At 42.4% G+C, this 25445-nt stretch overlaps 1 protein-coding gene across 1 annotated transcript in view; it reads right to left on the bottom strand.

The window, feature by feature from the left end:
- The window catches only part of SCARA3 (scavenger receptor class A member 3), a 29087-nt gene extending 6358 nt beyond the window's left edge, over window positions 1-22729 (bottom strand). The window contains exons 1-6 of the mRNA XM_088152555.1: window positions 22643-22729; window positions 22269-22527; window positions 10019-10075; window positions 9611-9730; window positions 4598-4696; window positions 374-1417 (exon numbers count right to left, since the gene is read on the bottom strand). Coding sequence (XP_088008681.1) covers window positions 374-1417; window positions 4598-4696; window positions 9611-9730; window positions 10019-10075; window positions 22269-22527; window positions 22643-22729 — 1666 coding nt within the window. The remainder of the gene's footprint in view (window positions 1-373; window positions 1418-4597; window positions 4697-9610; window positions 9731-10018; window positions 10076-22268; window positions 22528-22642) is intronic.
- Window positions 22730-25445: the final 2716 nt, after the last annotated feature.

Genomic DNA, 25445 nt, shown 5'->3' with positions numbered 1-25445 from the left:
TTCACTAATTCATTCACATCAGAATTGTAAATCATTACATGGAAACTCTTCTCCATAACTAGGCAAGTAACCGTGACAGATTTCTTTTTTTTTTAATTCCCTAATTGGTCATTCTGGGTATCCTCTTTGTTTGCTTTTAGAACTTAAAACTTTTGTAGACTTTCTATTTACAAGCTTCCCCAGGTAAGCTCAAACTTACCTGGTATTTTAGTTTATGAGGGCTTTTATTCAGAAAAAAATATATTTCTGAGAAATTAATAATAGACTTTCCCACATTTTCATATTTCCATTAAACAAGATGAAATGATTCTACATTTGGATGCTTTTATTTGGGAGATATTCACCTGGAAACCCAACCCTGCCATCTGTTTACCTTGTAAGATGGTGACGTTCCTCAGGATCTTCCCATGTCGGATGTCAACAGCTTTCATCTCTTCCATGACCATAGAAAGGTTGCGAATGTCAAAGTTTAACTGGGCATTGAGCAGGCTAAAACGCTCCCGCAGAAGATCTGTGGTGCTTAACATGAGACTGACTGATTTGTTCAGGTAGTAAAGTTCTTCAGCATGTGTGTGGAAGCCCAGTGTGCAAGAGAGTCGCACATCATCCAGGTACTTGAGCATGCTGTGAACATGGCTATCAGTGGCATTGATATTGGTGAAGATGGTGCTGATCTCAATCTCATGGGATGTCATGCGGCCTTCTAAGGTCTGAAAGTGCTCAGCTGTCCGGTTTTGCATGTATTGGACATGGTACTGAAAGTCATGCATGTTCTCCTCATGGTCATCCAGGAAGGAGGTGATGTTGTCCAGCTGCAACTGTAAACTTGTTACTTGGAGTATAAGGTCATGCAGGCTGTCTGAATTCTGGCTGATCCTTTGCGAGGCAATACCTAAGTTAGTTTGGACATTCTTTACCAGCTCACCTGTTTTGGAAGAGGTGGCCCTCAAGCTGCCAAACAGCCGGGTATAGTTCTGCCATTCAGTCACAATCTTCTGTAGTGTCAGGGTCTCCTCATTTGTCTTTCTCTGGATGGTCTGGATCCAGTCTGAGGTCTGCCCACTGGTAAAATTTATCTGCTGCATAGCAGTTTCAACATCAAAGTGTTCTTGTGTTAGCTCCTTGAGTGAGTTGCCTAGCTCAGAAGTGGCAGCCTGCCAGCCCCTCACTTGAGCCAGGAAGAGGCTCAAACTCTGGTTGACCTGCTGAACAGCAGAGAAGCAACTGTCCACCTCATCAGTGATCTTGCTGCTGGAAGATGAAAGCTGCTGGTGGGCTTGTCCAGCTCGATCAAGTAATACTTCCTGGGCCAAGAGCTTCTTCTGAATCTCCTCCAGTTCCTTCTGTAATTTGCTAATTTCCTGTCCGAGTTGTCCTGTATCATGACAGAAGGAGCAGTTGTCCACTGATTTCTGATCTGGATGAGGGGGCAGAAGCATAACAGTTTAGTTGATAACACTATTATAATGTTGATGTTTAAGCAATAATTGATTACACTTGGTTCCTTCCTATGACAAAATTATGCAGAATATATTATGTGCTTGCACAAGTATGAAGACATGTTATAGCATCCAGTTTTACCTGGTGCAGAATTTAAGTTACAGTGATCCAGGATAGCTTCCTGATGTGATGATCTACAAATCACATCATCCCAGGAAGCATGGTCTTGCTGTTTGAGGATGATGTAAGCTGTAGTTAAACACAGCTGGAAACATTGGGTTGGGGATGACCCATTAAAGGATTTTCTGAACCCAGAATGCAAAAAGCTGGGAGGAGGGTGTCCATTGAGAAAATGGCACTGGTTAATCTCTTGCTACAAGGTCTTGATCTGGATCCCTCTTCTCTTCCCATCATTTTGATCTGCTAATACCTAAGAAATGAGAAATTTTCTTTTATATGAAAATTGTGTTATTTCCCTCTTTACTCCTACCTCCCAGTCTTTCCCTTTATCATCTAACTTTCATCAAATTACAAATGATAATTTCTTTACAGCAAGAATCTGTTTTCTAAAATAAGTAATGTGCATTGATAGCATTATGTTGCTACAATAACAATGTTTATGTTGTAGTTGATGATGATAATTAAACCTCTGGGGATTAAGAGCCCCTCTAAATTACTAGTCACTGAGCTAGATTGTGTTCAGTGCAGTTTAACTATGATTAATTATACCTAAAACAACTTCTGCATGTACAGCTATGCTTCATTATGATTTACAACTCCCTGCCAACAAACATTTTGTGTGGGTGGGTTCCTAGATGGCTAGAAGCATTTGCTAAAAGTATAGCCCTGATCACACTTACCCAGGAAAAAACCTCACTGAATTCATTGGTACTTCTTATTTCTGTTTGTAAATATGCTTAGGAGTGCTAGATTAATTTTCATCATTTTCCTGCCAGTGAATCAGAGAAATGCTGATTGTTTGCAGATGCTTGTAAAGTTCTTACTCACTCACTGGAAAAAAGTGTTAACTATTTGCCCAGTGACACACACTTGTGATTCACATGTATCCTAGATGCAGACTTCCACATTTAGATACGGTAGTGTACAGTATTCATCTATTTCCCTTTTAATCTTAAATTTGAACATTTGCAAATTCATGATTGAAAATTGCCTGATGGAAATTCAGTTGAACTTAAAACATTTTTTGGGCCATTGCAAAACAAGTTCCAGCCACCATGTTTCTAAATTGCTCTTTATGACAGGACTTATCATCGTGTATTTTGAGTTGCCACGAGGCTATATGATTCAATGGCATATAAATCCAATCAATCAATCAATCAATCAATCAATCAATCAATCAATGTAAAGCCAAGGGTATGCAGAAGCTTGCCTGGGAACTGGGATGATTTTTCTTATGCTACTCTACGTAGCTAACTAGCATGTTATCATACATGACCCCAAATTTTAACCTGAAACCCCCAAGGAAGAGTAAAAAACCTCAGCAGTGTTGTCCGATCCCAATTGTCCTATATAAGATGCCAACTCCAATTGGAATTGTGTCCATGTGTCATAAATGTGTATGTATGGATATGTATCTCATGAGAAGTCATAATCTCCAAAATGGGAAAGCCAGAACAACAACCAAGAGTAATAACTACTAATTAAAATCAGTTGTGTGTAAATCAGTTGTGGATCAGTTGATCCACAATCCTCATATACCAACCAGTTTCAGAAATATCAGAGAAACCATCATCATAGAAACACATGCACATTCCTCTCCCTTCTTCCAGCAGAAACAATAAGATGGAGAAGACGAAACAGGGTGCAAGCAGATCAGGGGAAGGTGTAGTTATACTGGGATGAGAAGGAAAGGGAAATGGGGAACAAAACTAGATGGAGATAAAAGTGGGGGTGAGTCAGGGAGGCAAATTCCATGAAATCTTCTTGACTTCTACAGCAGGGTTCCTCAACCTTGGCAACTTTAAGATGGCTAGACTTCAACTTCCAAAATTCCCCAGAATTGCTGGCTGGGGAATTCTGGAAATTGAAGTCCACCTGTCTTAAAGTTGCCAAGGTTGAGGAACCCTGTTCTACAGGATGCTTATGACTGGATGAAATAAGAAGAAAAACAGAGAGAAAGCATATTTAGGCAAGCAATCTCTCCTGAACAACAGCTAATTTTCAGGTTGATCTCCAAAAGCAGCTTTGTTTGCCGCCTTTTGTATATTGTGCCTATTCCTTTGTCTAACAGGTTCTTCTGTTTTCTTATCAGCAAATGTAAGAAGAATAAAAGAATGGGAAACAACCTGATCATCCTTACTAGCCTCTGTGTGAATGTACATGATGCATGAGTTACAGCATGTGGGAAGGGGTTGCTTAAGTTTTTAACTCCCTGCTGCAGGCATGAAAAGACAGTTTCTCTGAAGCTAGAAAGACTCAATAGAAACTCCCCACTCAATGAAAATAATTGCTTTGAAAGAGAAAATAAGTGAGAATTTATTCTCCTGTCCATACTGAAGTGGTGGATAGCTTCTGCCTTTTAGGATCAACCATCAACAGGAAAGGAACAGTCAAGAAATATGCTGCAGATTAGCACTTGGTAGAGCAGCCATGAAGGCCTTGGAAAAGATATTTAGATGCCATGTTGAATACTGTGGACAGTCAAGAAAACAAACAGGTGGATCACTGAACATATGAACCCAGAGTTCTCACTTGAGGTACAAATGACCAGGTTCAAATAAACCTACTTTGGACACATTATGCAAATACCTAGTTCTCTGGAGGAGGTTCTAATGCTGGAAGAGGTGGAAGGAAAGGAAAGAAAAAGATGACTAGCAGCAAGATGGATGGACTCAGTCATAGTTGCAATGAGCGCACTGTTGAAAGACCAGAAGGACCAATTAGGGACAGATCATCTGGGAGTTGTAATTCAGCATCATTTGGAGGATCAGAGGTTCTCCGATCCTGCAATATGAATGGAATCTGCAGCTCTGTGTTGGAGTGCATGCCTTTCTTGGAAGAGATATCAGGGTCAATCCCCTGCAGGAAATGAACTGGGTACCTTATCAGTATGGGAACTAAACTGGATGGAACTGATTAGAAGGTAACTTTCCTATGTTTTGGATGAAAAACACCAGACTAGCAACATCATTCTTACCCAGTTCCTGAAGATTCTCCTGGACTGACACAATCGTCTTTTCATAGTATGTCTGAGTTGAGTTAAATTCATCAGCTATTGATCCCACCTTCTTGAAAACTGCAAGAAAAGCATGAAAAATGAATCAGCATGTGATTGCTCTGAACTCATCATTACAACTGCATAGTCATCATCAACTGAAGGTGAATAACTGGAGGTTGGGCAGCAGAAAACATTCCAAGATGAAAGAAAACACCAGCTAAGAGGTTTTTAATTGTGTTTGTTCATTTCCTATTACACCACAAGCCAAACAGTGATGCAAATCTTAAATAGGAGAGGGCCAGTCCAAAATAACATGTGCAAAATCACCTTAACAATCTTGGCTAGGAGTTTTCAAGTATGTCCTGTGCTAGAAAAGTTACAAATTAATGGCCCTTAGTGATGGGGATCTTTCTGGGAAGGAAAATATGAATGGGGATTATGGGATTTGCAATATGACACATCTGAAGGACAAATGTTTGAGAAATCAGTCCCACAGATTGGATGTAAGAGCAGTGAGTTTTGGTTGCTTGCTGGAATGCTTACTGTTATATCATCATTTTGCCACTAACAGATTTATAAATCTGCACAAATATTAAAAGAACCCAAATCCACATATGTGCTTTGCCTCCAGATCTTCTCATTACTGAGATGAGTGTCACAGTAGTTCAAAATTAGGAAATGTCCTTTAAATCACAGGTTGGCTACTTGTCATCCCCCTTCTTGTGGCTCCTAGAGTCCTCCTTGAATATAACTGATGAAAGTGTTTTTCTGGCATCTTGATGCAGGAAACATATAATGAAAATTGCAAGTCCCAAATAAGCCTAGCATAGCTTTAAAAAAACTCCATCCCCCCCAAAGACCCCCTCAAAGTGCAGTCCTCAGCCATCAAAAAGGCCCTGCCCTTGCTTTAAGTCATTGATTACTTTTTGATATGCCCAATTAAAATGGAATATCAATGTATCAATGAGATTTTAGTCTACTGATCTACTGATAAGAAGTTGGAAGTTCAGGGAGCCTGGTTAATCTTCTTTTATGCTGCAACAATGTATACTTTCTCCCTTCTCTAATACAGATAGATCAGCTCACTTAATTTTATTTTCTTTTTCTTCAAGGGCAGAGTTGCTTCCTCCATCAAGTGCTAAGCGAAGCGGAACAATGTCAAGTTCTTTGGCCAATACATCCCCACAAACACTCCCTTTTCCTGGCAACTGCACGATTTTCCTGACTCATGTTTAGTTTGCAATTCACCATATCCTTCTGGTTCTTCCCAGCCAGCTGCTCATTTGATCCTTACTCAATGTACATCTCCATTGAGATAAGTCATTTCATATGGATAAGTCCTACCAATGAGGAACAAATGTTGAAGGGGATGAAGACTTATGGCATCAAATCAGATTTCTTGAATTTGACTGTTTAAAAATCCGCTTCATAGAGGTGAAAATATTTCCAGGATATTTCCTAATCAATCAATTTTCTGGCACCAGCTGGATCTGCCAACTTCCTATAGGACTATCACCTTCAATCTGGTCCCTGACCTCTTCACTCGCCCCTCTGTCCTCTTTTGGCTGGAAGACGGACTGAAACTCTAGATTCCACTGCCATTTTTTTCTTGTTTAAATGGATTGGTGGACAGCTCCATCTAGAGATTATGAAGACTTGAAACTGACCAGTCCATGCTTAGCTTAATGCATGTGATTGAAAGGATCCCTGCTCCCAGGAAGGTCTGGCTCCTCACATTATGTTCTTGGAGTAGTTTACAGCTCCCACATCGATCCACTCAGCTAAATGCAGTGCCCACCCTATGGAACATCCTGCCTCCTGAGGTCCGGTTTGCCCCCTCCCTCATGGCCTTCAGGAAAGGTATTAAATCCTGGCTTTGCCAGAAGGCCTGGGGGCCAGAGGGGGGCCCGCACCTGTGGAGATGGCTGGTGGGATGATGGGTTGCCCCCCCCCCCAGCATCTTACAGGTTTTTATAGGGCCAAAATTAGAGGTTTTTTAGGGTATTTCTAATACGTTTTTAAATTATTTATAGTTTTTAGCCATCTTGGGGAGAATTGTATTTTTTCTTTTTTATTGTGAGCCGCCCAGAGTCACCCGTGGGGGAGATGGGCAGCATACAAGCTGAATAAATAAATAAATCCCTTTCTCAGACTCCAGTTCTTCAAAACCACATGCACATTGTCTTTTAGGTGTCATTGCAGTTTCCTGCAGATGCTGCTGAGTGCCCTGAATGCTATTTTCTGGGCTTGCATAGGGTGACAATCTCTGGGCTTTAAAAATCTGACAAACACATTGTGGCATCACAGTTAGAGCTTTCTGTATATCTTTGTTGCAGGTTGTCTGGATTTTTGCAACCCAGAGCTGGTAGCCCTATAGAGTGACTATACAGAAAGTATGTCAGGGCTCTTTTAATACATAACAAGCTGTTTCAGAACTAAAATATTGCCCAGTTTCCAGCAGTGGTATTGGTGTTTCTTCTGTTGTGTTCATTCTGTCCCTGTCTATTTCCTCCTAGGATCTAATATACGAACGGGCAACTTTTTACCTTCCATCATACATTCCCTGAAAGCTTGGCTCACAAGGGGGAAATGTTTCTAATGGCCAGCTGCAACTGGGTCAAACTGAGGCCAAAAGGAAAGACAGGACTCTGTGAATATCTGTGGGACAGTTGCTTTTTTTAGGGTGCAATTTCCACTTGGCCTGGTATTAACAACTGATTGTCTCTTGAAAGGGATATTTATTTATATTTTATATATTTATTGCTCCCTCCATCTTGGGAAAGTTTAGGTTCCTCATGAGATCCAGATGTTCAGGAAATTTAGAAGGGCCATGAAGACCTGGGTCTTCATCCAGGCCTTTGGTGAGGAAGAATGAGACCCCTCATGTTATAATGCTTGCCATCTTTTATCTTTATTTTTTAAGTTTTATTGATTTTATTGTAATTTCTTTAATTGTTATGAGCCCTTCAGAGTCGTTGAGAGTCAGACAACATACAAGTTTAATAAAGTATTATTGTTGGTTGCACAGTCAGCCAGATGTTTAGACTGAATTTGGCATTTTTATCCACCTATCAAGTCCTTCCCAAGGACCTGGGATAGGCAGATGTTGTTTGATGATGTTAAAGGTATTGTCACAGGATGTAAGCTGTTCCAAGTAAAGCTGTCTTTTGCAATTGACTGATGGTGATTTTGTCAGTGTTAATGGTCTTCAATTGGTGCTCCAGATGTTTTGGGATTGCACCCAAGCTGCCTATTACTATTGGTATTATCTCTGCTTTCTTTTGCCACAGTTGTTCTATTTCTATTTGCAGGTCTTTGTATTTTGTGAGTTTCTCCAGTTCTTTCTCTTCTATTCTGCATTTTCCAGATATTACAATGTCCGTTATCCAGACTTTTTTGTCTTTCTTATCAACAATTGTTAAATCTGGAGTGTTATGTGGCAGGTGCTTGTCTGTTTGAATTCTAAATTCCCAGAGCATTTTAGCTTCTTCATTTTCCATTACTTTTTCTGTTTGGTGGTCCCACCAGTTCTTGCTTGAAGGCAAATGGTATTTCTTGCAGATATTCCAATGCACAGTTATTGCTACTCTGTCATGCCATTGCTTGTAGTCAGCCTGTGCGATCTTCTTGTAGCAGTTAACTAGGTGGTCCACTGCTTCTTCAGCTTCTTTGCAGAGGCAGCATTTGCTATCTGTTGCTGTCTTCTCAATTCTGCATTTCTATCCATTTGTTCTTAAGGCTTGGTCTTGTGCAACTAGAATTAGTCTCTCTGTCTCTTTCTTCAACTTTCCTGCTCTTAGCCATTGCCAGGTCTTGTTGTTATCTGCTTTGCCTACTAGTGTGTGTGTGTGTGTGTGTGTGTGTGTACTGGCCATGTAACACTTTGCCTTGCCATGTCTCTTTTCTATTCTTCGTTTGGTCTTTCTTGTAGGCCAGTTTGGTCTCTTCAGTATCCAGTAAGCCTTCATGGTGTACTAGGTAGATCATTATTTCTTTGTTTTCAGTCTTCATATATTTGCGACCTGCTGGCCCTGGTTTCTCACCAACAGTCCTGAGTCCTGTAGCCCACTTGTCACCAGTTGTCTAGAAACTAGAACAACTAGCGCAGTCCTCATTGACCTGGTCAACAACCTATCTGGTATAAGTTTCTGTAAATTACGTCTCACTATATTGTTTATGGGAGAGACACTCTTTGTCTGGCTCCTCTGATGAGACCTGTCCAGTATGGTTGAACCTCTGGCATAGCTCTCATCCTCCGTGGAGCATGCAAGTCCTACAACCATATCAAGGTTGTGCCTCACTGGGGGAATAATAATAATAATAATAATAATAATAATAATTATTATTATTATTATTATTATTATTATTTTCCTGGATTCATAGCTCCTGCTCAAAGAGCAGGTGACAGTTGTGGCTAGGAAGACCTCCACACAGGTTCATCTTCTATATCACTTGTGCCTGTTCTTGTATCAGTAGGCCCTCCAGACAGTCACTCATGCCCTGATCATGATTATTGCAATGCCCTCTTCATAAGGCTGCCCTTGAAGACCACTCAGTAGTTTCAGCATTCAGGTCCAGAATGCAGTGGCATGGGTAGTAATGGCCCTGTCACTTAGCTTCCAGGTGCAATTCAAAGTGCTGATTATAATCTAATGGGACGCAAGAACTGGGCTTTCTCTGTCAGTGTGCCTGGTCTCTGGAACAGGATTCCCCCAGAGATTAATATGAGAGATTAGATTAGATCACCTTCATTTAAAAAGTCATTAAAAATATGGCTTTTCCCCCAGGCCTTGGGTTAAGATGGGTGGTAAGCCTCTCATAGGAGTTTTCTCTTCTAAGTTGGATGGTTGTCTCTTCTGAGTTGGATCTTTTGTCTTCTTTCTGCTTTGTTTACAAATTTTGTATAGTTTTTACTATTGCAAGCTACCCAGCATTATTATGGAGTTGGGTGACCTAATAAACACACAAAGAAATGAATAGTTTCTTACTCACCTAAAGCTGACAGCACCACCACTGCCATTACCAGCAAGACAACAAAGACATACAACACTTTCACAGAAGTCTGTAGAGTTAGGTTTTTCTCGCACTGGCTGCAGTTGGTCCTCATCCGGCCTGCAAGGAATGAAGTACATATGGAGAACCTAGCATATCTGGGGCTGAGCTCAGCTTTTGACTTCACTCATATGACTCTGGTTGATGGGATATACCCCACAGAGAAGGGGATGTGAGACCAGAGGTTGTGGATTAAAATAGAATACAGTCCTCAGGGATGGAAGAGTGCTTTTGGAGAACCAAGGGGAACCCAGGAGACTTTTCCAATATTTTCCGGTCCTGAAATGAAGTGGAGAAGGAAGGCCAATGGGGGAGGAGACAACCCAGCCAGGCTTAACTTGCCCTTACCATTTGGTCTGTATCTGAAGGAAGGCATTTCGTCGTCTTCTCCAGGGAGGTCCTCTTCTAAAATATAAAAATAAATTTAAAAGAAGATGGTGTTTAAGTATCAAAAATTGCCAAAAAAGCATCTAAACGTTGCTGGTTTTTTGTCTAGACCTGTTATATTTGGCTTTTATTGGATGCCATCTTGGGTGTCTTTGGCCAAAGAGGTTAACATGGTTTATTAAATAACGCAGGTGCCATCAACAGACTTATAGCACTATTAGAAAGCATGAGTATGTCTGGGGCACGATGAGAGGGTCATGTGTGTGTAATCAAAATAGGCAGAGTTCAAGTAACCAATAGCTACAAAAAGAGAGATTGGCCTTAGCTATGGCTTGAAGGTAACAATTAAGGCTCATGTCTGCATAGCTGCTCCTTTCCAGACAGATGAAAATGCTGTCAGCCATCTCTGATCAGATGCTCTTCAGATGGAGGGATTAAGGCTGCTATCATTTTTGCAGCAAGCAGTTGGCCATTCTTGCTGAAGACAATGGCAGGTATAGTCTGACCCATCTGAAGAAGGAAACCAGGTTGACTTCAATATCTTTATTTTCACTCAGTTTGCCACTAGTATATACCTTGTAAACATAATGGCAATTTTGTCCTCCAAGTGCCAGAACAGCAATATTTATATTTATTTATTTATTGTGGGAGGACAACAAGGGGGAAATATTTCCCTCAGAGCATCCCATTAAGGATTGGGCCTGCTCCATGGCACCAGAACTTGTGCCTAGACTAGGCTGAAAGGGTGCTGTGTTATTTAGCACATTATGGGAAAGTCTTGTCTTAACATATTGGGTCAATTAGTAACATGCTTGTTTGGGCATCCCATGTTATGTGAACACCAGCAACTGGCTTTGTTTACCTAATACAGGATTAAGCATGTCATATGAACCCAGTCTGAGTATTTATTGTGGGGAGGAACAGAAAACTGGGAGGTCAAGTTAAGTGAAAGGGCACAGATTGACTGGCTGCCTGGCAGGGAGGTGCCATACGTAGAAGCACCCCATGGTGCAATGTTCTAGGGCTCATTGATCAGAATTTTAAAACCACTGAAAAGAGAGTACAGTGGTACCTCAGTTCACGAATGCTTCTGTTCACGAACAATTCGGTTCACGAACAGCTCCGTTCGCAAAATTTTGCCTCCATTCGCGAATGCCGGATCGGGTTACAAACAGGATCCGCGACCATTTTCCCTCCCGTGACATGTGGTCACGGCTTCCTGTAGGGAGGGGGACTCTCCCTCCAAGCAATATCCGCCTCCCCGCCCGCCTTCCTGTCCTCCCCGCCAGAAGTCGCGTCGAGCAAGGTTAGCGTTCTCTCTTCGTGCTGTATTTTGTGTCATATTTTTGCGGTTTAAAAAAACAACAACATATGGTTCAGAACAGATTAACCATAATTACATTGAACCTTATGGGGAAATTTGATTCGGGACGCAACCAAAAATCGGTTGGCGACCAAATTCGGAGGGGTCAGAACGGATTAACCGTATTTACATTGAACCTTATGGGAAAATTTGATTTGGTTCACGACCAATTCGGTTCGTGACCAGAGTCGCGGAACGAATTAAGTTCGTGAACCGAGGTACCACTGTATAAGGATAAGACTATCAACAACTCGCTCGTCATAGCAATTAAAATGGCCTGCATGATATACCAAATGGCAGGGATAGATATGCCAAATAATGAGAGAGCATTACTTCCTCCATGCTCCTCTTGCATAATTATTGGCTACTGTTCCAGAGCCAGATCAATTTGGCATGGGATTATCAAAACACAACTTTGTCTTAACTTATCTATGCAACCTACTGGGTTCCATTAGGGTCATTAGTGCATTGTTGCACCAATACCATGCTCAGACATTTATTCGTACATACATATACCCACATGCAGTTCTCTTTCCCAGTGATTGTGTCTGATGGTGGGTGGGGAGAGGTGCAGCTTTTCTCCCTCCCTAAAGTCATTTCACTCAGTAACAATGTCCTAATGCTGTTTGCAGCAGGGACACACCAACATGCCTGGAATATGCACAGTGTAATCACACATTTGTACCATGTTAGTCAGAAACACTATTGAGCATAGTATATGAATTACTGCTTGGGATTACTGTACTTTATAAGTAGGATTAAAGACGGAGATTTTGGAACAAAAATGGAGACCTGAAAATTGTTTTAGGCTTCAGTACATCATAAAAGCAGACAGGCCATAGTAATATAATTTGTTTATTCAGTAAGTGAGCAAGAAGGCCTTGAGAGACATAGTAAGCTGGGAGGGGAAAATGATGTAAACTGCTTACTGGAACGCCCAACAGAGGCACCAAAGATGACGGATGAACGGATAGAGACCGGGTGGGACCTTACATTATCAGCAAGGATCAAGCTAGAGAAAAGGATCTGAGGACAGTATCAGAATGAGCCAGATCTAGGTTCTGGATCGCCTGAGAGAGATAGCCAATCACCAGCCAGAATTAGTATAACAGTCAGTGTAACTCGAGGACCCTGAGCAAATCGGAAGTGCCAGCTTATCGTGAGCTCTGGACCAGTTAGCACTGAGAGGGCAGGATCACCAGAGCCTGGGAAAAAAGCATAAAAGCAACAACCCAAGAAACTCAAATCTTCAGAGGAATTCACTTGCTGAATTTGCATCTATTCCTCTCGCTGTGTTTATCTGGCTCTGATCTCTAGCTAGAGTCACCATCTAACTGGATGAAGCAACATTAGTTGGGAAAACATCCTGTGTATGCTTTAAGATTGTAACATCTATTGTATTATGAGCATTGCCTAAATAGCTTTGTAATACTTCTGCTTGGTTGCCTGTTTAATTTATTGTACAAATAGCAGAGACATCTATTTCAGATTGTTGTGCTTTCTTCTCTCCTGAGGTTCACCAGAGAAAGTGCAGAGAAAGACTAATGCACTGAAACTGAGAATGTCTTTGAAAATTCACAGCAGCTGCTAAAAAGAAATTGTTTTTGGTGGAATGGAGTACATTTCTGTGGGCCTCTTAAAGGAGTCAAAATCCCAGTTTTGCTGATAGTGTGAATTAGTGGCCTAAATGCCCCCTTCCAAGTGGGACTTTCTCACTTCCCTGAATGTAATTTCTTTCTGAGCATAAGAAGTCATGTGTTGGCACTATTCGTCCTTGGCTTAGGGAATGAATGCAATATTCAAGGATGGGAACTGTTCCTAAAAGGTGACCGAGCAATACATATGAGCAGACTATGTCCAGTCTGTTAGGCTCCCAGAACCAAGTTATACATTTCTCTTCAGTGCATAACACTTCCAATGGATCACCGAGTAGCAAAGTTAAATCTCCATTCCTTGGAGGGATCTGATCAGGATGGCTATTTCCCTACTGCTGATTGTGTACTGTTGTTACGAAACTATTCCCTGCCATCTAGTTTATGGCTGATTAGCTGGACAACAGGAGACAGTGAGTGGTCTTATTATTTTATTTATTATTTAATAGACTTGTCCCCGCCCATCTCCCCACAACGGGGGACTCTGGGCGGCTTACAACAAACTAAAATCAGAAATACAATTAAAAGTTATAAAAACCAGACATTACAAAGATAAAAAGGCTAAAAAATCCAAGAGGCCGATAGGGGCCACACCAGGGCGCTAAGGGGCCAGCCAACCCCATTTCTGACAACCTCCCTCCCCGCCCCAGGCCAGATGGCAGAGCCAGGTCTTCAAATCCCTCCAAAAGGCCTGGAGTGAGGGGGCCTGTCTCACCTCTGGGGGCAAGATGTTCCAAAGGGCGGGGGCTACAGCAGAGAAGGACCCCGCTAATCGGAGTTCTTTTACCGCGGGGATCCGGAGCATGCCCTCTCTGTGAGATCAGGTGGGACGGGTTGAAATCGTGGGGGCGAGGCGGTCCTTCAGTCTTCCCAGTTTGGCATGAGTGAACACAGGCTGTGGGCTATTTATCTTCCTTGGCAATTTCTTTCTGATAGTGCAACCAGTGTGATTCTTAGGTTCATCTCATCACTCCTTGATTGCACGTAGAATCTTTTCAAGCTATAGTTAGATTTGCTTTGTCCTCATTTCAAAAGTTTTCTCTAGCCTGTATTTAAATCTGCCATTTTATTGGTCCTCTTTTCCTTTTTATTGCAGTATTTTATTTTTATTGCCATGATTTCATTTATATTATTTTTCCACTGTAACAGTCACTTTGGCTGTAATCGTGTATCATTCCCCTTGGAAGTTTGTCTTGCTGAATATTATCAGATGTGTTTTTGAGTACACATGGATTAGATTGCTCTGAAAAAAAGTTACTTTTATGGGGTCTGCCACAAGGCCATAGATGGGGTTTGCCACATATATTTCCTTAACCCCCCCCATTTTTCTGGTTAATTGGTATAGCCCAGGATGGTAATTGGTATAGCCCAAAGAAGCACCCCCCCCCTTTCTTTGGCAATCCTGCAAGACTTTTGGGCAACAAATGGGCCTGATCTATCATTTATAAATAGCTCTATCAAGCCACCAAGAATTTTCTGGGCTTTTATATTTGTCCAAACTTTTCAATCTGTTTGTACTTTTAGTATCTCTCCAAGATACTTCTGTTGGCCCAATATTCTTGAGGTTTCTTGCTAAACGTTTTGGAAAAGACCAATGAACAAGATTCTTGGGGTAATGAGTTCTCCTTCAGTTTTCCTGTTTTTGTTTTCTTTTTCTGGATGAGGAATCAATGTTTTTTGCATACTGAGGTTAACTTAAGAGAGTAAGACACACCAGGGATTTCTTTGCCAGCCACATGCTAGGCAAGATGACAGGAGAATGACAGATTTGGCAGTGACTTTGGCCATCAAGGATAAAGGCAAATGACAAAATGTAAGAGTTGATAGAGCTGGTGGGAGTCCCCTAGGCAATTTAACCATATCTTACATACGTATCAGGACATCCAGTGCTGGACTAACACCAAATCATGCTTTTTGCTATGTTTCATGGACACTTTCCACTTTTTAAAATGTTTTAAACTGAAAAAAGGGTTTTTGTGCACTCAGTCGTCTTACCAAAATAAAATGGTTTTTTTTAAATGTCTGTGATTTTTTAAAAATTAATTCAAAATCACTGGGTATATGTGTTGCTGACCTTATGAACAGCGGTCAACAGATGCTTTCCGCAACTGGCTTTTCCTTGTTGAAAATTAATGATTTTGTAAATGCATATGCTTATTCAACTCTCAAGAGGTAAACCCAGAAGAAAAAGAAATGTATTTTTAGAACTGCTGCATTGGTATGAACTTGGCGGAAGCCTGACTGAAGAGTGCTATGCCAAACCCAAAGTTAGGTAATTTAGAAACATAATGCCCCTGAATGTTTTTAATAACTATGGAAAGTTTAATTATGATAGTGCTTCAAACTGAGCTTTACATGGGGCACTTGGAGGGGGAGGTCAACAAGGAGTGACTTGCCCAAAACTCTCTAGTGGGTTCACACTAGAGGCAGGATTCATGTTGAATTGAAGGCAATATTCAAGTCAGACCTGGCCTCTTGTTTCTTTCTTTCTTAGCCATGGTGTTATATCACATGTTTGAAGGAGATAGTCATGGAAGGAATCTCAAAAATGAATTTAAATTTCTGATCCTTACTGATTTATCATACACTCTTCATCCCAGCCTGTTGCTCCAAAAAATCTTCAGGGTAGCTGAGGTATACCTCTAGAGCAGGGAGCATCATGTCTTGAAGTGGCCCTGCTTTGGAGACCAACTCTTTGACTTACTCAGGCTTCACAATCAGACAATCTGAGGAAAGCAGTGGAAGGATACTGTCAGGCTGACTAAGCCTGTCTTTATTTATTTGATTTTCTCATGCATGCAAGCAATTCTCTGTTTTGGGAATTACTCCCTTATGTCAACAGAAAATTGTCATTGGGCAATGTGCCAACTTCTGGAATTGCATAAAAATAGCCTAGTGCTGAAAGGTTTATTTATGATTGCATTTGTGTGGGTTTTTTTAAAGGCAAATTCACCTCCTGAACAATGAACCATATTAATGGGAGAACAGACACAAATATAATAAAATAGTCTGAATTCTGGTAAAAGCCTATGATTGCAATGCAAAACTTTTAAAAATATGATGCCCAATAGATTGCTGATAGAGCATTACATGGAAATTTCTAAGAGTAGGCAATGGATGTAGTTCTCGGGATATTCTGTTACGTAGATCCCACTGAACTGAATGGGAATTGAGTAGGATTTTTTTGTAATTATTTTCTATTGGGATTGTATGGAAGAGCTTCTATCCAGAGACTTGTCAGTTATCCATAATCTTTATTCAACATCTGAAAATTTAATCAGATTTTCCAGAATTCCTCTGGCCTTTTGCAGAAATGAAATCATTCCTGTAAATTTTGTTAGAATTTAGAGCAGGCTTCCTCATTTTTGTGTCCCACCCAGGTCTCTTGGATTAGAATTCCCATAATCTCCAGCTAAATTGTGAAATGTAGGTACCAGGTTGAGAAGAGCTACAGCAGAATCTTCAAAAAAGGAATTACTCTAGCATCTCAGCAAATATCAAATGACCCCTTCTTGCATACTGGGAAGTTCAGCTTGTGTAGCAGGATTTCTGTGATTACTAGAGCCCTGTTTGTTTAAAAAATGTAAATAAATGTTTGTGCTAGCCATTCATCAATCCTGAAGGTTAAAACTAGCAATCATCCCATTTCTAAAGAAGAAGCCAACTCTTTTCTTTTGACACTTCAAAAACATCTGCTCACCTTAACTATAGGGTGGTCTCTTACAATATTATTATCATCTGGAAAGATGGATTGTGCAACATGGGCATCGGAGGAGATTGGGGTTGGATGCAGAGTCTACTCTCCAATGTTTTGCAAATTGTACAACCCAAGCAAAAGCGCTATTCATTGCACTCCAGGGGCTTATTTTATGCTTTCTCCCAGGCTTCAAAAGCTGCTATAATAACCAAGGCTCAGATTCCAGGTAGAGATACACTCATCTTGACCTTTCCTTAAAAATGATTCAGTATGGTAAGATGAGTCCAAACACTTTACTTCTCCACAGGAGCACATCCCACAATGCCTTGCAGTATTGCAAAGGACATTGTAGTAGAGCCAAGGAGAATTATTATGCCCAGTTTCAAACGGTATGGCCCAGGGGCTGCATGTTGCCCTTCTGCATACACCCCACCCCTGTTTCTCCAGAGTTGGTGGGGCTGAAAATTATTTTTGCATTTTGGGGAGTTTGGAAGGGGGGGATAAAGTGCCAAATAGGTAAGCCCCAAATGGGTCCTGGCTTCACCCACTTTTAAAGTTTGTCCCTTGGTATGTTGGGCAAATCCTTGAGCTGATTCAAGTTGTGCATTCCTGAGTTAAGGTGTTGAAGGACCAGGGAGACCCAGATTGAAGTTGCCCCTTGTTCAGAGAACTCACAGGATGACTTTAGGCCAGTTGCTCACACTCAGTCCTACTACTTCATAGGCTTCCTGAATAAAATTAAGGGGGGCCCTCTCGTAAGTTTTCTTGAGCTCTTAGAGGTGATATATAAAGACAATGAATGAATAAACAAATAAATAACAGAATACTTGGATCACAGCCAACTGCATTGGACTTGAAAGCTATGCCATCAGCAGTTTCCGCAATAGAGGAATTCTAGGAAGCACCATCTGGATTGCCTTTGGTTATTCCCTTAAAAATTGGCACAAAATGGTGCTGGAAAGGCATATCCAACAAAGTAAGATTTTCAGCTTGGAGTCATTACTCTAGTGTTTCTCAGCCTTGGCAACTTTAAGATGAGTGGACATCAACTCCCAGAATTCTGGGAGTTGAAGTCCACCCATCTTAAAGTTGTCAAGGTTGAGAAACACTGCATTACTCTTTCTTTGAAGCTTGGCTTCCTCCCTTAAAGTGCTGGGCTTGGCTCTTTTTTCTGCAGTCTCTTAGTAGAATTCTGTGAGTGCTCCTGCTCTGTCTTATAGGAGCATGGCATTTGGACCGCTTTCAGCTTTGAAATTCTTGATTCTGGTACAGTTGTGGAATTGGCATCAGGGAAGCCCCCTCCATTCCTAACCAGAGCAAGAAGTTCTCCCATCATGGCTTCTCCTTTCCAATCACCTTCCCTCTCTGTTCTCTTTGGTGCTTCTGAATGAGACTTTTACCATGCAATTTCCTGCCTTATTCACAACATAGTACAGATCATATTGTCTTCCATACCACCCAGAAAACTATCTTCTTGTATTTTCCCATTGCTTCTTTCATTCCCCCCACCCCATTCAAAGAGGAAAAGATGGCATAGCTGAACACCATTTTTTGATTGCTAATGCTAAGAGCACCCACTCTGGAGGGACAGAATATTCACAGATTCATTATTTATTGCAAGAATGCAAAACAGCAAACATGAGAGGATCCTCTACGTTTATCATCAGAACACCTCTGTAAGACAGGTAGGGCTGAGTCAGAGAAAGTGACTGGCCCCAAGTCACCCAGTGACTCCATGGTTGAGGGGAGACATGAACCTGCTTTCCTGAATGAAGTCTAACAGTTTGATTATGACCACTAATTAAAGCAAGCACTAATTACACTTAATACTAATTATAGCAAGAAGTTTCAGAGCTGCTCCAATCCAGAATACAAAGATGCAAGAAGCCATCAATGGCACCTTTTTCCTCAACAAAATGACTCTTAATATATCAACCCCCATTTTTCTTCTCTCTGAAATACAGAGCACTATTGCCATCAGCATAGGTCATGATTTAACCAGACATCTAGAAAGCAAACAAATTCTGGTAAGAAAGTCAAGCCATGTACTACCTCAGAAAGTGAGGAAAGTATATTCTGTCAATCATAGATGGAGGTGAAGAAGGCTCTCTCCAGCCAAAAGCTCTGTACATAAAACAAAAACCAAGTCACCAAGGCCAACCTTGAGAAATATTAAAATATGAGGAGAAAGAAACAAGGATGGGATTTTCTTTTCCAGACTGCATATGATAAGACAAAGACATAGTGAAAAGAGCTATTGCCTTCTGAAAGAAGAACTGGCATCCAGAGGCTGCAACTTGGTTTACCTCAACCTTCCCTAATTGATGCCTTCCAAAGGTATTGAACATCACCTCTCATAATTTCCAGCTAGCGTGACCAGGCTGGGAAAAACAGCTTTATATGACAGATAGTTGCAGGAAAGCAAAACACAGTGCATGCTCTGATTTCACCCAGCCCAAGAGAAGACCCAAGTGGTGCTTGCAACAATCCAGGGCTCTCAAAACAGGAGCTGGAAATATCAGCTTTCTCATTTCAGTTGCACCATTATGAACATTGGTATTAAATGTATCATTTTGCAAACCGGAGGGGGAATGGAACCCTTTAATCAGTTTTTGTCGAAGTTTGTCTTCTTTGAAATCTGAACTGTACTTTTGATCTCTGCAGTTGGACCAGGAAAATGGGTGGAGGAGGGAACATCCTGAGGCCTGGAGGCAAGAAAACTGCTATAGTTGTAACTGGCCTCTCTGAGGATGTGTTAGCACTCTTGGTAACCCAAGAGTGGGTTACTTCTTCTTTACGCCAGCCACCTTCTTTCCCCCTTAGTTTCCCTTTTATTATACATTTTCTCAGATTCCTTCTTTCTCATTCATCATATAGCAATTGCTTTGGGCACCAGACTTTAAAAAGATTCAAAGAAACCAGAAAAAGCATAGAAAAGGGGAAGGAGAATGATCAGAGGAAAAGAAACTCGGGGTATTTATAGCCTTCATAAAAGACAATGGAGAAGGGATCTGCCAGCACTTCTCAAGTACCTAAAAAGGGAGGCGGGTGGCAGGGTGTCACACTGAAGAAGGTCAAGAGATTTTCATGTGAGGTGTAATCCTGTACAAGCCAAAAGGGAAGTTGTGATGAAAGAATCCTGTTGTGATTATAGCTGTACAGGCTCTCCACATGAGAGGTCTGCTTCGGAAGAGCAGAGACTGAGTATGGGCCACAAGGGGAGGGCTGTTGCCTCTAGGTTATATGAAAGCTGTTCTTAGTGGGATATATGACTTGCCAATGTTGCAAAAAAAAAATACTGGGTTACATGAATTGTGGTCAGTTCTGGCAGGGCTGTTACCACTTTATGTGATCTTACATAGTTCTCACTCATTTCAATGGAGGTTAAGGAGAACATTCAGTTGGTGAATTATGCCTCAGCAGTCCTTTCCCCTTAATACTTTTCATATGTTTGACTACAACTTGCATCACCTTCAGGCAATATGTCCACTTGCTGAGTATGATGGGGATTTTAATCCAGAATTAATATTCTTCTCTGTCACACCGCAAAGGATGTGAAGATTGTAAATCAAATTGTTTATAATACATGTTGCCCCTGAGATTCACAAACATAAGTTCTCCTAAAATATCTACTGTTTTGAAGTGCTTCTGCTCTTTTTAGGGGGTAATTCCAATCAGTGTTGGTGGGAAAGGAAAGATAGTGCCTTTGGGTATATGATTGACCCTCTAGCCCATATTAAAATCTCCATGAAGCTTTTGGGAGGGGTCATCCATCAGTCTGGAGTTTGGTGAGCATCAATATACTGATGATTCCAGCTTTAGCCAGTCTAGGGAGAAGATGCAATAGAAGTCCTTACCACTACCTGGAGATTGTGAGGGTCTAAATGGGGTAGAACAGTCAGACTAAACCCTAGCAAGACAGAGTTACTCTTGGTACAGAAAACTTCTGATTCCGTGGAAACATAATCTACTGCTCTGGATGGGGTCGCACTTTCCCTGAAAGAGCAGCGGGTTGGTGTGGTGCTAGAGCGGCGGGCAAGGGTGTGGCCAGGAGAGCCTTTGATCAGCTTCAGCTGGTTTGACCGCTGTGCCCTCTCCTGGACCAGGAAGGAAAAAACATGCCTCTCAGGCCACTGTAATTTTCTCTAGGTGGGGGCTGCCCTTGAAGATAAGTTGGAAGGTTCAGCTGCTGCCCACCTGTTGATGAGGGCTAGCTGGTTCAGCAGAACAGTACCTATTTTGCAGCTGCTGCACTGGTTGCCAGCAGGCATCTGGGCTCAATTCAAGGTGCTGGGTGTCTTGGTTATTCCCAGGACCAATTTCATCAAGTAGAATTTGCACGCCCTGCACTGCCTAGCCAGGAGAGGATGCTACAGGTACTCGCTCCTCAAGAGCTCAAGTAGGTTGGGACCCGGGGGATGACTTTCTCAGTGGCAGTCCCCTTGCTGCAGAACAGCTTGCCCCTTGAGGGCAGCTTAGCTCCAATCCTTCTGTCTTTCAAGAAATTGCCTGAAACAGTCCTCTTCCACAGACCATTCAAAGAGGAAGACTTTCACTTGGAGGACAACTGTTGTATTTTTAATTTTATATTTTGTTATAGGGTGTTTTGAAGCTTTAACATTATAACCAATTTAGAATCTGATGAGTAGATGGCATAAGACCGTAAGAAATATATCTGTGCTTGTCTCAAAGTGTTTGTTTTGGATCCATTGTTTTGGATACTTGCGTTCCTATCTTGCTTCCTTAGTCTTCAGTTTACTAGCTGCATTCACACAACCTGATCACAGAATTAGCCCATTTTCTGGATTTGCATAGCACATTAAAGCATACACCAACCAAATGAAACTTAGTGCATCTAACACATTAAGTCACAAAAGCTTAATCAAGGTTAAAACTCAGCAAGCTCAATACATTGTGCGAGAGCATCTGCAAAGTTTTACATGACTTGGCTGAGTCTTAAGACGCGGTCTGGTTAAGCGGATGGTGGGAGCGTAGCCACAGTGGTTCCCAAGACAGCAGACCGGCTCGCCTCTACCTGAACTGGAGCAGCCCAAGGGTTGGGTGGGAGCGTTTTCGGGAGGGAGGGGGCGAGGGACAGCCACGTGACGGGGCAGCTGCCGTGTCCCTCCTGCCCTGCGGTCTCCAGCTGAGCGGGGAACTCACCTTTCATTCTCCTCCCGTCTAGAGCCCCGCCGGCCGGTCCGAGCTGCGTCTGATGAAACAAACAGCGAGAGGCTGACGCTTGGACCTCATGGGAGTAGGCCCTGGAGGCCCAAAGGAGGCAGCCGGAGTCGGGGGACCCTCATCGGAAGCAAGGGAGTTCCTAGGGCGGCGCCCCGCCCCGCCCCGCCACGACCCAGACCCAGAGTCAGCAGCGAGCGGAGGTCTTTGGGTGGTTGGGACGCCGCACCACCGCCGTGGTCCAGGGAGCGCGCCGCCAAAACGTGCTGCCTTCGGGGGACTGGCAAGGCGGCGCGGGGGCTTTTCTGAGGTCCTCACCCTTCAATGCCCCGCGGCGGCTTCGCGCGCTTTCCTCACGAGCATCCCTTCCTTGCTTCTCTGACCGCTGTTCAGCACGCAGGCGGCATGTTGTCCGCCACGCTCCCTCTTTCTCTCGCTCTGCTCTTTGGGCCGGAGCCCAGACAAACTTCCTTGAAATTTCCAAACAGGACGAGTGGCTTCTCTGCGTGCCAGCCTCCTCCTCCTCCTCCTCCTCCTCCTCCTCAAGCTCACCCCTCCATAGACGCTGCCCCCAAATCTAGGGTGGGCGGGCCGGAGAAGGAGCGCGAGGCGAGGAGGATTTGGAGCCCTGCCGAAATATGCGCTGTCTCTCCCACCCGCCTCTAATTGTTAGCAAATGTCCTCTTACTGACACGGGTGAGCAAGGAAAGGCCAAGAGCGGGACTGGGGGCTGTTGGGGAGGGGGGTAGAGAAAAAGGCAAGCGGGTTGTCAAGGCCATCGCTGTGTTCACATGACGTGTTTAAGCGGTTGCTGAAGTAACCCCATTTTCTGGGTTATGCAAAGGCTGAACAATAAAGTCAGTATTTTTTAACCTCAGCAACTTTAAGATGGGTGGACTTCAACTCCCAGAATTCCCCAGCCAGCATGCTGGCTGGGGAATTCTGGGAGTTGAAGTCCACCCATCTTAAAAGTAGCTGAGGCTGAGAAACACTGCATAAAGTAACCAGATGGGCTGGGTTCTCTTTAGCTACCAACAAACATCTCAAACATGGGGATGGCTAGCCCCATAGAGTCCTCCTGTCTTCAGCCCCAGATTTTTCATTTTCTTGGACTCTCCCTTTGTTAGAAATGTTTTTAAATTGATGTTTTATGTATTTATATATATATTTATGGTTTTAATGTTCTGTGTGAGTCGCCCAGAGTTCCCTCATTGGGGGGAGATGGGCGGGGGAGAAATTTAATAAATAAAATAAACATCTCACCAATCAAGCTCAGCCTATTGTGCAAATGCCCATGTTACATCTTTAATTTCTATCCTTAAGCATAAGCAAAGCCAATCTGCTTGGGGGGAGAGGGGGGCTAAGTGTTTCTCTCCCTGCCAAAGCTCAGGAGGATATCACAGCTCAGTTTGGCACATCAGGGTTCCCTCCATGGCTGAAGTGCTGTGAGCTGTGAGGCTATGTGCCTCCTCACCACAATGGAAGGGCACCTGAGAAAAAGGGAAATTTGAGTCCCCAATAGGTGTTCTTGGAGTAAAGGACTAATTGCTCCCACATTGCCTTATGCCATGTTCCTCAACCTTGGCAACTCTAAGATGGGTGGACTTCAACTCTCAGCATGCTGGCTGGGGAATTCTGGGAGTTGAAGTCCACCCACCTTAAAGTTGCCAAGGTTGAGAAGCACTGCCTTGTGCCATGATGATTGGGTTTGTTTTGTATTTGGCTGAAATTGTGATGCGGCTGAGTTGGAAGAATATAGTATATTCCTTTACTGTGTTGTACAAGCTGAAATAGTTGTGGATTTAGATGATCAATAAACCATGGTTAAGACAGCCATGGCTTAGCATGATATGAGAGCCAGTGGGAGGTGAGCCTGTAGTTGAGGTACTGACCTGGACCAAGGAGATCCTAATTCAAGTGACTGAGGAATTCACTGGGTGATTTCTGTCTCCCAGGATAACTGACCTCACAGGTTATTGAAGTGGGGATAGAGAGACTCCCATGTAAATCTTTGAAAAGTTAGAGAAAAAATGGGTATCAGTGAAATAAATCAATATATAAATGTTAACTTAAATTCATCATAAATCCTTGGGCATGTAATGGTAAATAAATGGTGACTTAAACTACTATACAATTTAAGTACAACTACAAAACTATATAACTACTGTATATAGGAGGCTGGATTTTAACACTGTGCTGCACTAAGGTGATTTAGTAAAATACTTCTTACATGGCTGAATGTGACAAAGAACCAATATATCAAGATGGTATCCTTTGTCCATGCACACTAGAGTAAATTGCTACATGCCAAATGCTTGTTGATTTCATATAGCTTCAGTTTGTTATGTGAAAAGGCTGTAATAGCGACTTGCACTACACAGCATGGTTATGAAATCTTGGAAATGGAATGTGTTCTACACTGTCAAAGTAAACACAACTGTCGCAGTGTCCCTGCAGTCATGTGATAAAAATTTGGGCACTTGGCAACTGGCGTGTATTTACAACGGTTGCAGCGTTCCAGGGTCATGTGGTCACTTTTGTGACCTTCCCAGGAGGATTAAGCAAAGTCAATGGGGAAGCTGGATTTGCTTAATGACCATAGCAAAAAAGGTCATAAAATCAGGCACAACACTTAATGACCCCATCGCTTAGTGACCAAAGTTCTGGTCCCAATTGTGGTTGTAAGTCGAGGACTACCTGTATCCCTATTCCTTCCCTGGCAGTAGTCAAGATTCTGCTTATTGCTTGCTAGGTTCTACAAAGAGGTGCATACACAGAATCTAGATGGTTGAAGTTCCCCTGACCGGTTGCTCACAAAATGTGTTCAACTTCAGCTGAAGGCCATGCTGGCTTGGAATATATAAAGCCCAAAACTTAGGGAAAGCTGGCTTCAAATTTGAAGGCATTCTGAGATTTTTCACTTCTGCAGATTTGAAATACTGAGAAAAAAAAGTGAAAATTCCTGTTCTGCCCAAAGCTGGTGCAAGTTCTGCAACAGTAAAATCCCCTTATCTTCCCTCTATACAAAAATAATAGGAAAAATAAAGAAAAGCCCAGTAGCCTGTCACTTTGTAAACAGCTCCCTTGCACTGAAGAGAAAGATTCAGTCAATTAAGGAAAGGTAGTCTCCTTCCAGTCCATTCCCTCTTGTGAATTTCATTCCTGCTCATTATTTCTGGGACATTGCTGGGGACCTACAAAGCTACCAAGCTAGCATTTTCCTTGCATGACCTGAAGCTCATAGAGGGGACACATGAATCTGCTCTCAAGGGGGATCTCATGAAAGAAAACCAGCTCTACAGTTGTTTGCTTTCACTGAGGCTGAGCCAGAAACAAATCAACCAGTTCTCCAATATGTTGTGTTGCGGGAACACCGAGATCCAGACCTGCTTTCAGAACAGCATAGAAGCCTTGTGTAGAAGTGCTCTTTCTGTTAGAGTAGACAGAGCTTGGGATGGACAAATCCTTAGTCTCAAATACAGTAACATGCTATTG

Source organism: Python bivittatus, unplaced genomic scaffold (assembly GCF_059951505.1).
Source record: "Python bivittatus isolate LINGU-HERP-01145 unplaced genomic scaffold, Pbiv_v1 ctg000690_np1212, whole genome shotgun sequence".
NCBI classification, from domain to species: domain Eukaryota; kingdom Metazoa; phylum Chordata; class Lepidosauria; order Squamata; family Pythonidae; genus Python; species Python bivittatus.
This window is presented reverse-complemented; position numbering and strand designations above follow the sequence as displayed.